The sequence below is a fragment of the Cebus imitator genome, unplaced genomic scaffold, assembly GCF_001604975.1.
Source record: "Cebus imitator isolate Cc_AM_T3 unplaced genomic scaffold, Cebus_imitator-1.0 Scaffold757, whole genome shotgun sequence".
Taxonomy (NCBI): Eukaryota; Metazoa; Chordata; class Mammalia; order Primates; family Cebidae; genus Cebus; species Cebus imitator.
In genome coordinates this window covers 279,762-292,413 of record NW_016108072.1, presented here as the reverse complement: position 1 = coordinate 292,413, position 12,652 = coordinate 279,762, and the positions used below count along the sequence as shown (strand labels likewise).

Sequence of the window (12,652 nt, the reverse complement as noted above, 5' to 3'; positions counted from 1 at the left end):
AAAAAAAAAAAAAAAAAAAAAAAAAAAAAAAAAAAAACAACCAAAAAAAAAAAAAAAAAAAAAAAAAAAAAAAAAAAGACAGCATAGTCAAAAAGACAGCATAGTCAAATGCTAATATAATAATAATTATAGTAAATATATAACAGGCTTATCTCCTTGATTAAAATTCAGATTCTCATCTTGGATGTTTAATCCATCAATACGCTGTCTAAAAACATACATTTAAAGCAAAAGAACACATAAAGGTTAAATAGAAGAAAAAGGTTTTAGTTAAATAAGGTAAACTCTGCTCCCTCTCAAAAGCCCAATAAAATAAAAGTAATTTTTTAAAAAGATCTAAACTCAGTGGCTCATGCCTGTAATCCCAGCACTTTGGGAGGCCGAGGCAGGCAGATGGCTTGAGGCCAGGAGTTCAAGACCAGCCTTGGCAACATGGTGAAACCAAATCTCTAATACAAAAAAAAATTAGCTGGCATGGTGGCACACACCTATGGTCATGGCTACTCAGGAGGCCAAGGTGGAAGGATCACCTGAGCCCAGGAAGTCAAGGTGGCAGTGAACGAAGACCACACTGCTGCACTCTAGCCTGGGTGACAAAGTGAGACCTTGGGGAGGGGAGGGAAGGGACAGGGAGCAGGAGAGGAGGGAAGGGGAGGGGAGGGCAGGGAAAAGAAAGCAAGAAAGGAAAGAAGAGGCCGGGCGCGGTGGCTCATGCCTGTAATCCTAGCACTTTGGGAGGCCGAGGTGGGTGGATCACCTGAGGTCAGGAGTTCAAGACCAGCCTGGCCATCATGGTGAAACCCCATCTTAAAAAAAAATAAAGGCCGGACGCGGTGGCTCAAGCCTATAATCCCAGCACTTTGGGAGGCCGAGGCGGGTGGATCACGAGGTCAAGAGATCGAGACCATCCTGGTCAACAAGGTGAAACCCCGTCTCTACTAAAAATACAAAAATTAGCTGGGCATGGTGGCGCACGCCTATAGTCCCAGCTTACTCGGGAGGCTGAGGCAGGAGAATTGCTTGAACCCAGGAGGCGGAGGTTGCGGTGAGCTCACGCCATTGCACTCCGGCTTGGGTAACAAGAGTGAAACTCCGTCTCAAAAAAAATTAAAAATAAAATAAAATAAAAAAGGAAAGGAAGGAAGGGAGGGAAGGAAGAAAGAAAAGAAAAGGAAGAAAGGAAGGAAGGAAGAACGAAAACTCCCAAGAACAAAAAGAAGGGGAACAACCACCAACAGCACTTTAGAAGATGAAAGTGAAAGGAAGCACTAGCAGAGCAGATCCCACAAGATCAGATTAGATTAGATGAGAAAAGAAAAGAGCCAAAGCCTACACAGTAGCTGAAATACAAGCCAGTTAGAGCCCAGGAGCCCAGGACTTGGAGGCAGTGAGGACCTCAAAGGTGAGCACGAGGCAGAGAGCTGAACACAGGAGGACTGGCTTCTGGCCTGCAGAAGGAACAGCTAAAGCGCCCCAGGTCTTCCCCCGACCCCAGGCAGCAGGATATACTACCCTTGAAGAGTTAGCACAGCAGACGTCAAAGGAGTCCTGGAGAAGAAGTGAGTATCTACAGACCAGGCACAGAGACCCAAGCCTGCTTCCCCTACTCGACCCTAAGAACGCTAGGTCAGCCAGGCAGGAGGCTGGCATGGTCTTTCTGCAAAAACCAAATAACCCTGGGAGCAGGGAGATGTAGTAGGGAAGGAAACCTTCAGATACGGAATTCAGAGGTCCACCAACAAAACATTTCAGTCCCAGCTGAGTACCCAGCAGTGAAGTCCCTGGCAGTGAAGACAGAGTTTCCAATCAGCTTTTGGCACCCAAATAAGAACAGCCAAGGAGTGTCAGATATTTGAGAAGAGCCCTCTAGCAAGAAATAGATGACACAAACAAATGGAAAACAGAAACCCAGAGGCAATGCAGGGAGAAGAAAACTTAACGATGAGAGATTATACCCAAGAAACAAAAACATAACACTTTTTTAAATGAATATTCAAGGAACAAAAAGGAACTCTTAGAAATTAACATCATAAATAGTGAAATAAAAAATTCGGCACAAGTTTAAAAGAAATCTTCCAGAAAGGAGAACAAAAAGATAAAGAGACAGATAATAGAGGAAAAAGATGAGAAAATCAGATCAATTCAGTCAGTAGGTTAAAAAAATCTGACGATTAGAGTTCCAGAGAGAACAGAAAAATAAAGGAGAATTTTTTTTTTTTAATTTAAATTTCCCAGAAGTGAAGAACCCATGGGTGAGAGCCATTTCCTCTGCCTGCAGGGGTCTGAGAACCATCCCCACTGTTAGGTTCATGAAGAAACTGGTGCATCCCCCACTGCACGCCTATCAGTGCAGCCTGAGCCATAACAGTTCTTAGGGTCACATCACCCTGCTGATGTATGTTCGCAATCAGCAAAAACTCAAAAACATTCTTCTCATTCATGCTGCTACTAAGCCGCAGGCCCCAGACTGTATGTGAGCAGTTCTTTTTCTGGTCCCAAACGCAGTACCTCACATTTCCCTGGTAAATTTCCCCTTACCAGAGTTGGTTGCTGTTTGCTCAGCCTACAGAGAGCTCCTGAGAGCACAATCCTCTCAGTCAGCACCACCATCAGTAGCCCGCAGAGACACTAATCCAAATTATGAACAGAACAAAGTCAAGAGCGGAGGCCACCCACAAGGTCCATAGGCATGGGTATGGCAGCGGAGCAAGGGGTCAGAAAGGACCAAAAAGAAACTCTTTCCAAATTGGATCTTTCACTGGTTATAATATGCTGACAACATTCCCAGGTGGTCCAGAAAGACGTCCTAGGATTCCATCAAAGGCCTCACCCAAATCGAAAAATACCTTGTCTACTATCCAAGTCATAAACTCAAATCCATATGCCTTGTTCCTAGTGATCCCAATCTGGCTTTTCTTAGCACTTATAAGCCTCATCTGTAACAATTTGTGGAGCTCACTGCCTTCGCCTTTCTGATAAATGGACATTAGCCATCTCCAGCCCCTGGCCCCTCTGACGTTTCCCACACTTCCTGTAGGTCACCAACCACAGCACCCTAGCACCCCAGGAGAGAACTTTCCCAGGACAGGAGATGAATCATCTCGCCTCAGTTTACCACCACAAGCTCAAAAGAGAAGATGAACACAATGAGATTCCATTTATGTTTAAAAAAAAAAACAAAAACCAGAAAGCAGAGTCCTGTTTTGTCACCCAGGCTGGAGTGCAGTGGTGCAATCTCGGCTCATGGCAACCTCCCCAGTTCAAGGGATTCTCCTGTCTCAGCCTCTGGAGTAGCTGGGATTAGAGGCACGCGCCACCATGCCCACCTAACTTTCATATTTTAGTAGAGATGGCGTTTCACCACGTTGGCCAGGCTGGTCTCAAACTCCTGAGCTAGGACAATCCACCTGCCTCTGCCTCCTAAAGTGCTGGGATTACAGGTGTGAGCCACCGCACCCAGCCCCTCCCATTTCTTCTTGTCCTCTGCTAATGTTACCACTGGCCTCCAGCACCAGACAAAATTGCTTCATTGTTCTTCCGAATAGACAGAACAGCACTCTTAAGCCTCCTGAGTTTTGCCATAAGCTTCAGCTCACCCTGATGGGCTTGGGACCACTCTTCCTTCATCTCTGGCTACACTGTCCTCCTTTCCACTTCACCGTTTTCCAACTACTTCAACAGAAGCCTTCACGTAGCCAGAGACCATGTTTCTGCTGATACTCCTCCTGCTTCTGCTCATGGGGATCACCATCTTTCATTCCTACGAGCTTCCAAACCATCCTGAACAATTTGTTATATAAAAATGTCCCGGATTCAGCCTGGCGTGGTGGTTCATGCCCGTAATGCCAGCACTTTGGGAGGCTGAGGCAGGCGGATCATGAGGTCAAGAGTTCAAGACCAGACTGGCCAACATGGTGAAACCCCGTCTCCACTAAAAAATACAAAAATTAGCTGGGCATGGTGGCTTGTGCCTGTAATCCCAGCTACTTGAACTGCGACCTGGGAGGCAGAGGTTGCAGTGAGCTGAGATCACGCTACTGCACTCCAGCCTGGGCTACAGAGCAAGACTCCAGCTCAAAAAAAAAAAAAAAAAAAAAAAAAAAGAAGTCCCAGATTCATCACCTCTATTCTGAAATTTGGAAAGCTGCTTCCTGAAGATCTGAGTCCCGCACTCTCCCCAACTCCCAAACCACTTTCCAATTCACACAGCAGAGGACCGTGCCTAGTGCCGGCCTTCAGAATCATCCCCATATTAGGTGCCAGGCATGGTGGCTCGTGCCAGTCATCCCAGCCCTTTGGAGGTAGAGGCAGGTGGATTGTTTGAGTTCAGAAGTTCTGGACCAGCCTGGGCAACAGGGCAAAACCCCTTCTCGTTGGGCGTGGTGGCTCACGCCTGTAATCCCAGCACTTTGGGAGGCTGAGGCAGGCGGATCACCTGAGGTCAGAAGTTCGAGACCAGCCTGACCAATACGGTGAAACCCTGTCTTTAACAACAACAACAACAACAAAAAAAAAAAAAACAAAAACAAAAAAATAAAACTCCAATTAAAAAAAAAAAAAAAAAAAAAAAAAAACAAAAACCTTTCTCTAACAAAAAAAAAAAAAAAAAAAATCATCATCAATCAATAAAAATTTAAAAACAAAAGAATTGTCCCCAAATTGGTAATGCCTTTGACTCAGGGGCTCTCTCCTACCCCTCAGCTCTACCCTTTCTTCCCTCCCTGCACCCTCCCTCAAGGTCTCAGAGCCTTTAGACCCCCCACTAGCCCCTGGGGAGCACCAACCAGGGGGTTCTGCTAAGCCGCTCACCCTGCTTGAGATCTTCCCTCCAAGCTCTTTGCCTAACCTCTCAAAGGCACCGTGCTCTAGCCACCCTCCCAGGTTAAGCAGTCACATTTTTAAGGAGTCTCCTGGGGTCAAGGTCTTCACTAAGGGGTAAAGTAGAGTATGTGATTGGCGGGTCCTTCCTGATGCCCCACCTCTGACCCCACTGAAGCAGCTGACTCTCCTAAGCGCTGGCCCTGACTGACCCCAGTGCGGTCTAGCAAGCCCAGACTAGTTTTTCTGGTTTTAGAGGGATGTCACTTGATCTGATTCATCAGCCCTATGGGCTTTGTTCTTTTATTTTCATTCATTCTACCAAAAGGTCCTGTGAGCCAAGGGCTGGGCCCTGGGTCTGTACAAATTTAAAAAAAAAAAAAAAAAAAGCATGTATTACCTTCTAAGATACTAAGTAATTCTGACTATTTGTTCATTCACCTTGACCTTTTCTCAGCAAACGCCAAGGAGCCCTGGCAAGGCGGAAACTCCCTGAGGGCAGGAGCCTTCCTTGGCTTTCTTACACCTTTGTGGGTCCTGGAAGAAGCAGGACTGTGCGTTAAAAAACAATCTCCCATATACTACAGAATTTCTGAAAGGCAGCTCTGAGCTTGGTCCCCTGCTGACACCACTGAGAAAAAACTAGTTTTTTTTGTTTGTTTGTTTGAGACAGTCTTGCCCTGTCGCCTAGGCTGGAGTGCAGTGTCGCTCAGGCTGGAGTACAGTGGGGCGATCTTGGCTCACTGCAACCTCCGCCTCCTGAGTTCCAGAGATTCTTCTGCCTCAGCCTCCTGAGTACCTGGGACTACAGGCGTGCGCCACCACGCCCGGCTAATTTTTGTATTTCTAGTAGAGATGGTGTTTTACCATGTTCGCCAGGCTGGTCTCAAACTCCTGGCCTCAGGTGATCTGCCTGCCTCAGCCTCCCAACAAGGTCCTGGGATTACAGGTGTGAGCCACTGCGGTCAACCTACCTGTTTTTACAGCTAATGTTTTTAACCTGTATGTCTTTATGCATAATGTGACTGAGGCTTGGACAGACCTTATTACATAAGCTGCCTGCATTTTATGTGGTATTTATAGAGATTCCTTCCTGAAGCCAGTTGGCAAATCTGATTTCCTCTTCTTTCTGAAGAGACATCAAGAATCTTGATCTGGGTCTGGTCAGGAGACATGGAATCAGAATTTAGAGTGATACCTCCCCTTTCTACTTCAGGCTCCTAGTGTGGCCAGGCTACTTCTGGGGCAGATTATCAAAGGAACCTGTGGAGAGGCACTGGTAGCAACAGGATGAGACAAATTCCATGGCCTGGGTCTCCAACGCCAAGCCCATGCCTGGCCTCTACCCACTAGAACCAAGAGCCAGTAGCACCACCGCCCCTAACTTAGGACCACCAAAAATGTCTATGGACATTGTCCAATGTCCCCTGGGAGGTATAATCGCCCATGTTGACAACCACAGCTCTACAGCATTATCCATGAAGAGCACTTCCATCTCTGCAATGATGGGAACCGCCCTTCCTGTGCTGCAGAGCACCTGAGGTGTGGCTGCTGTGACTGAAGAACTGCATTTTTTATTACATTCTAATTTATTTAAATTTAAATTTGAATGTGGCAAGTGGCTGCCGCATTCAGATTTAATTTATCGGATAGCACAGCTCTGGCATATACAAGGAAAGGAGAAGAGCCCAGCTGGGGCCAGCAGCTGAGCGGCTGGAGAGCAGGTGTTTCTGGTAGGGCGTGATGATGGCTCCACTGGAGACCAAGGGGGATTCTCAAGAAAAAGGGGCAGGCATGCACTTCAACTGTGACAAAGCAAGGAACCCAGGGCTTTGGTGGTCCAGGCCTCTGGGCCAGGACGTACAGCAGAGGACCCTGACACTGGGCCCGCCAGCGTTGACGCTGGCATGTTCCAGATCTGTGCCCAGGACCTAGTGGCCAGCCAAGAAGCTAACACTAACCTGAGCATGGGAGTGGCCGGTACATCCTAGGAAAAAGGATTCTCGGGGCCCAGTGCGGTTGACACGTGAGGCGGGGGAGCTGTGGAGGAGGTGGCCTCGTGAACAAAACCCCCGAGGGAGTTCTGGTTGGCTCAGTGGGTTCCAGGGCTCATGATGATGCCTCAACTCAGCAAACATTTACTGAGCCTCTTATATGGCAGGGCAGGGCTGCTAAGATCCAAGCTCCACCCTCTGCTAGGGCTCAGTCTAACAGATAGGTGGGGAACCGGTAGCCTGACTGCAAGACAGATCAAGATAGGAATCCCCAAATTCCACCATCCTCAAGCATTGGTGAGCTTGAGCAGAGAATGAGCTCCAGGTCTGAGCTCCTCAAGTTCACCTGCTGACAGGACCCAAGAAACCTGGCCTCAAGCCCCAGTTCTGCTAACTCGCTCCCTCGCTGGCAGGCTGTGGGTGAGCCCCCTCTTCCTGTCCCTGGTTTTCCCTTATGACCCATGCATGAGCCATTTGGACCACATGGTTTCTAGGGGTCCAGCCAGCTCACTGTGCCGCCCTAGCCCTTCTGTGACCCTGACTCTTTCCCGCTGGGCTCGGCAGGAAATAGCCGCTCTCTCATCTTCCCCGGGGAAGCTGGTGTTCTGTTTGTGTCAGCTCCTCGTGCCAATCCTCTGCGTGCTTCCCCAACTCCAGGAAATTTTCAAGAAGGAAACCAGAGAGGTGGTCTACGGATGCTCTGCATAGGGCGTGGTTCTGGGCAATCAGGGAAGGACCCTGGGGTGCAGGACCCTCTGACCAGCAGCCAACAGAGTTCTGTCCCTAGAGAAGCAGGCGACAGAGCTGCAGGCCGGAGGAGAAAGGGGCCAGCCAAGCAGGTGGGCACAAATAAAGGTCTCCGGGATTCCACAACAGGACCACAGAGTGGGCAGGTGGCCCCCACCCAGAAAAAAAAGGAAATCCTCAAACCAGGCCTTATGTCTCCTGCTCTTTCCTCAGTGAACACTTTAAAAAAAAAAATAAAAAAATTAAAAAAAAAAAAAAGCACAAAGTTACCAAGAATGTTCCAAAATATTTCAACCAAAAGCCCCACTGACTTAACAAAAGCACACACATACACATAGGTTAGAAAATTAAAACTGAACAGAATGATACAAAATGAAAAACGCGTTTCCCTTCCTCCTCTGGTCCCCCTCCACAAAAGTAACCACCTCCAGAGGAAGAAGCACACACAGTAACTTAAGATGTGAACATACTGAGGGAATCAGGCTGCACACCAGGGGTCAGCAAACCTTCTCTAGAAAGGGCCAGATGATGTTTCAGGCTTTGTGGTAACTCTTCCACTCCAGTAGCAGGAACGCAGCCATAGGCAACACGTAAATGAATGGGTACTGTTGTTCTCCAGTAAATGGTTGTGGACCTGAAATCCGAATTTCATATCACTTTTCTTATGAGTCACAAAATACAATTTTCTTTTGACTTATTTTAACCAATTAAAAATGTAAAAATCGGGCTGGGCATAGTGGCTCACGCTTGTAATCCCAGCACTTTGGGAGGTAGAGGCAGATGGATCACTTGAGCCCAGGAGTTTGAGACCAGCCTGGACAACACAGCGAAACCGTGTCTCTACAAAAAAAAAAAAAAAAAGGAAAAAAATTAGCAGAGTGTGATGGCATGCATGCAGTCTCAGCTATTTGGGAGGCTGAGCTGGGAGGACTGCTGGAGCCTGGGAGGTCAAGCCTGCTGTGAGCAGTGATCCCACTACCGAACTCCAGCCTGAGCAACAGAACAAGACCCTGTCTCAAAAATGAAAAACTAAATAAAAATTAAAATGTAAAAAGCATTCTTAGCTGTAGGCTATACAAAAACAGGCAGTGGGCCAGATTTGGCCTGGGGGGCCCAGTTCACTAGCTCCTACACCTTGCTTATTCTGCTTCTATCTCCAGGGCTGCTCCCATCAGCAGAGAAAGAGCCACCCCATTTTTCTGAACCATTGCCAAGGAATCCACTGAGAGACTTCCCCACAAGTAATAAGGGCACCACAGCTCTCTACTGCTGGACATTTTGTTTGCTTGGTTTCGCACTGAAATTATAAACAATGCTATAAGGAACATCCTTGCACTTTGTAAGTACACAACAAGCAGTTTAATCCTGTGGGTGAATCAAGGCCTATGAATATGTTTCATTTCTTTCAATATTGTCAAGTGATCCTCCAGAAAGTCGGGATATAATCCACACTGTGTATGAGCAGAGCCTTCTTCTCCTCACCCTCAACAGACCTGGATGTCCCGATGGACACCCTAGAAATGTATCCTTCTCTGAGCCCGAGCCCAGCCTACTCCTTTCTCTGTCTTTAGAAAAGCCCTTTCGGCTCTGAATTCTGCTGACACCTGCCCTGACAAAAGCTAGGGGGAAGCCTGTCTTCTCCCAAGTCTGAAGGGTGTGGAGGAAGGCGGTCAGGAAATGCCACCCCATAATATGCAGCTTTGGTATGCTGATTATTTCCAACCTGAAGGCACTTGGGGGAAAAACAAATGCAGGGAGGAACTTTCTCTGAACTTCCCTTAGCTGCCCAAGGGGGGATTCTCCCTTGTCCTGAATCCCCCTCCCTGGGAAGGGAAGACTGACTTGTTGACAATCTGCTGAGACATCTTTTATTATCTGAGAAGACCACCATCTGCCTGACAAGACCACCTTTATTCCCCATACAGTTCCTCCCCTCATGCTTCCATAACCTGTGTTGCCATCACCCTCAGAAGCCCGAGGCCACTATTCCCTTCTGTAGCTCAGGCTGCTATACACGTCAGTCACCCCACCCTTCTGGGAATCTCATATTTTGTGGTACACCCATGGGCAGGTATGTCATTAAATGTGGTTTTCTCTTGTTGATCTTTTTGTTGTTGTTTTGAGATGGAGTCTCACTCTGTCACCCAGACTGGATGTGCAATGATGCGATCTCAGCTCACTACAACCTCTGCCTTCCGGGTTGAAGAGATTCTTCTGCCTCAGCCTCCCGAGTGGCTGGGACTACAGGCACCTGCCACACCCGGGTAATTTTTGTGTTTTTAGTAGAGTTGGGATTTCACCATGTTGGCTAGGGTGGTCTCAAACTGGCCTCAAGTGATCTGCCCGCCTCAGCCTCCCAAAGTGCTAGGATTATAGGCATGAGCCACTGTGCCTGGCCCTGTTAATCTTGTTTGTAAGTCCATTGAACTTATAGCCCAGCCAAGCAACCTGGCAAGGTGGAGGAAAGCATTTTCACTCCCCTGCATGGACCAGGCTGCCAACCCCAGGGAAGAAACTGCCTGACAACCCAGATTTCACTGCCACTCAATTACATGACAACTATGGAATTGCAAAACCCCCTGGCCCCTGAAGCTCCTGGGCCCCAGGACCTTCTCTCAGCTGCCTTTGGGTCCTAGTCCTTTTTGCCCATACATCTAGAATCTTCTAACACCAGTGCCAGAAGAGGCCCTGGAGATGGATTACTTGAGAACCTGCCCCTCCTTCATTGTGTGGATAAAAAACTAAGGCCAAAAAGAACGGACTTACCCAGGGTCCCAGCATCAGAAACGTGTTCAGCTGCCTCTCTTGAGACGTGGTTGTCTACCTGCCCCAACATACTCAAGGTCGTCTTGGCTGGTGACCGCTCTCCCCCACTGCTGGTGTGTGAGGCTTGTGGCAAATCTACGTCCCTCCACCACCCCTCTCAGTCTCCCTGATTTGGCTACCTTGAGGTTGGCGGCTTTCCCTGGAGGTCTGGACATACTGGTCCACCAGGAGCAGTAATGGGCCAGATCTGTAGAATCCTCTGGCTCCCTGCAGCCCACACCCCAGCTGTTTGTGTGCTAGACAAAATCTGGATGTACCTAAGGAAGTTTGGGAAAGACTTGAACACGTGAACCCACGACTCAGCAGGCGAAGGGCTGAAAGTGACTGCTCCAAGGGACAAAGACGCTCCGGCAGGAGTTCCAGCAGGAGGCAATGTGAAGATGAGGGCCATAGGGGAGTGAAGGAGAGTGCTCAGGGGTCGACGCCACCACTGGGGCCCACACAAGGCAATCCAGGGATGACTTTTGGATCCCAGCACCTTCCAAGGGCCCCGATAAGCAAGGCCAGGCTTGGTGAGCCATCTACCTGCAGATGAAAGGCATGGGGCCCTTCACAAGAGCAGGTGGACTGTGGCTTCCATGGCTCTTCCCAGTGGGGCTGCCCCATGCCATGTAGCTGGCCCAAAGGACAGGAACAAGGAAATGACAGGGTGATGGCCAGGAAACACACACAGCATGCCAGGCTCTGCGCTGAGTCGCTGGCACAAGACTGTTTCATCTGTGTCCCCTCCCAACACGGCCAACATCTCAGGGAGCCTGACAAGAGCCTGGGCGATGGGCAGCAGGAATCACCCATTTTCAAACGGGAAAAGCAGGCTCCACGAGGCTGAGTTGGGGAGCCCTCTCTCCCTCCCAGTTCAGTGCCCTCTGCTGCCTCACTTTCGGCGGCATCAACTCCAGCCAGGGAGGGGACACCAAGTCCTGCTCCAGACATGGCCTGCCCTCCCATGGGGCCCAGGCTAAAAGGCCCTGGGGTGGGTGGAGTGCCTCCCTGCTCCAAGCAACCCTTTCCTCACTACCCCCACCAACGCTGGTTGCGTGGGATGAGAGGAAGCGGTGGGGTTGCCATTTCCCTCCGCTCTGAGGCTGCCCATCTGTTTCCTGGGATAGGACTCCCCGCCCCTATCCACCCCCAATCCGGAAACTCACTTGCTCTGGGGCTATGGGAAAAGGGAATTGCCTGGCTCCCTTCCTCCCCAGGGGATGGTGGCAGAGGCTCTCACTGCTGCAAACCCTTCCAGGCCTCCCACCCTCAAGGTTCTAGCTGGCCAGCTCCTACCAATGGTTCCGGGTACACAGTGGGTGGCTGGGCCTAAGCAGCACTGCCCTAAAAGCACATCACCCAGTCTCCGTGTGCCACGAGACTCTCCCTCCTCCCCCGCTGGGGCCTGGTTGTCATCCATGGCTGGCAGCTTCATGGCTTACCCCAGCCCTGGGGGTGGGGTGACAGGCTGACTTTCTGAGTGGAAGTTGGTAAAGTAAAAAAGTGAAACATTTCCCAGCCCAGCCCCAGCTGGAGGGACCACATGGTCATCTGTGAGTAAGCACCGCCCCCTGCTGGACATGCCAGATAAGGCTGCCTGGGCCACCTCCACGGTGCGTGCTCAGCCAATACCAGAGAGGGAAAAGCCAGGCTGGGGGTCCAGCAGCTTCATAAGACCCCACTAACACTGGGGCCAGTAACACCAGCAGTGTCTAAGGCAACCTATGGTTCTATGTCAAATGAGTTTAAAAGAAGGGGCCAAAACCACAGGGGTTGGGCTGGGGCAGACAGGGAAGGCTTTGCACAGAAAGTAAAAAGGCAGGAAAGGAGCAGAGAGGGCAGCCAGCCGAGGAGGGACCAGCCACGCAAAGACCAAAGGGGATAAGACAGACCAACAGGCTGGGCGTGGTGGCTCACACCTCCTAGCACTTTGGGAGGCCAAGGTGGGTGGATCACCTGAGGTCAGGAGTTCAAGACCAGCCTGGCCAACATGGCGAAACCCCATCTTTAAAAAAAAAAAAAAAAAAAAAAAAAAAAGACAGACCAACAAAGGGCTCTGGAGACCCAACTAGGAAGTGGGGCCACTGCCTGTTAGATTTCACGCTGTTTAACGCCATGGACTTCTGCGCCAGAACCCCAATATAGAAAACAGATCCAAGCTGAGGGTCTGGCCAAGGACGGGGACTAGAGTCCCTGACCCCAGCACACAGTCGGGGGCCCCTGGGGGCATCTCTGAATCCCTGAAGGAGCAAAGTTTGAACCTAGAGCCTCAGGCAATGGGGTTT

General features: G+C 49.5%; 1 protein-coding gene across 4 annotated transcripts in view; it reads right to left on the bottom strand.

The window, feature by feature from the left end:
* The window catches only part of PPCDC (phosphopantothenoylcysteine decarboxylase), a 27,885-nt gene that overhangs the window by 9,743 nt on the left and 5,490 nt on the right, over positions 1-12,652 (bottom strand). For 2 of the 4 annotated variants that reach the window (XM_037735236.1, XM_037735235.1), the window contains exon 3: positions 10,911-11,000. The exons of the other annotated variants lie outside the window; for them this stretch is intronic. In XM_037735236.1, the coding sequence (XP_037591164.1) occupies positions 10,911-11,000 (90 nt within the window). The remainder of the gene's footprint in view (positions 1-10,910; positions 11,001-12,652) is intronic. 4 annotated transcript variants of the gene reach the window in all.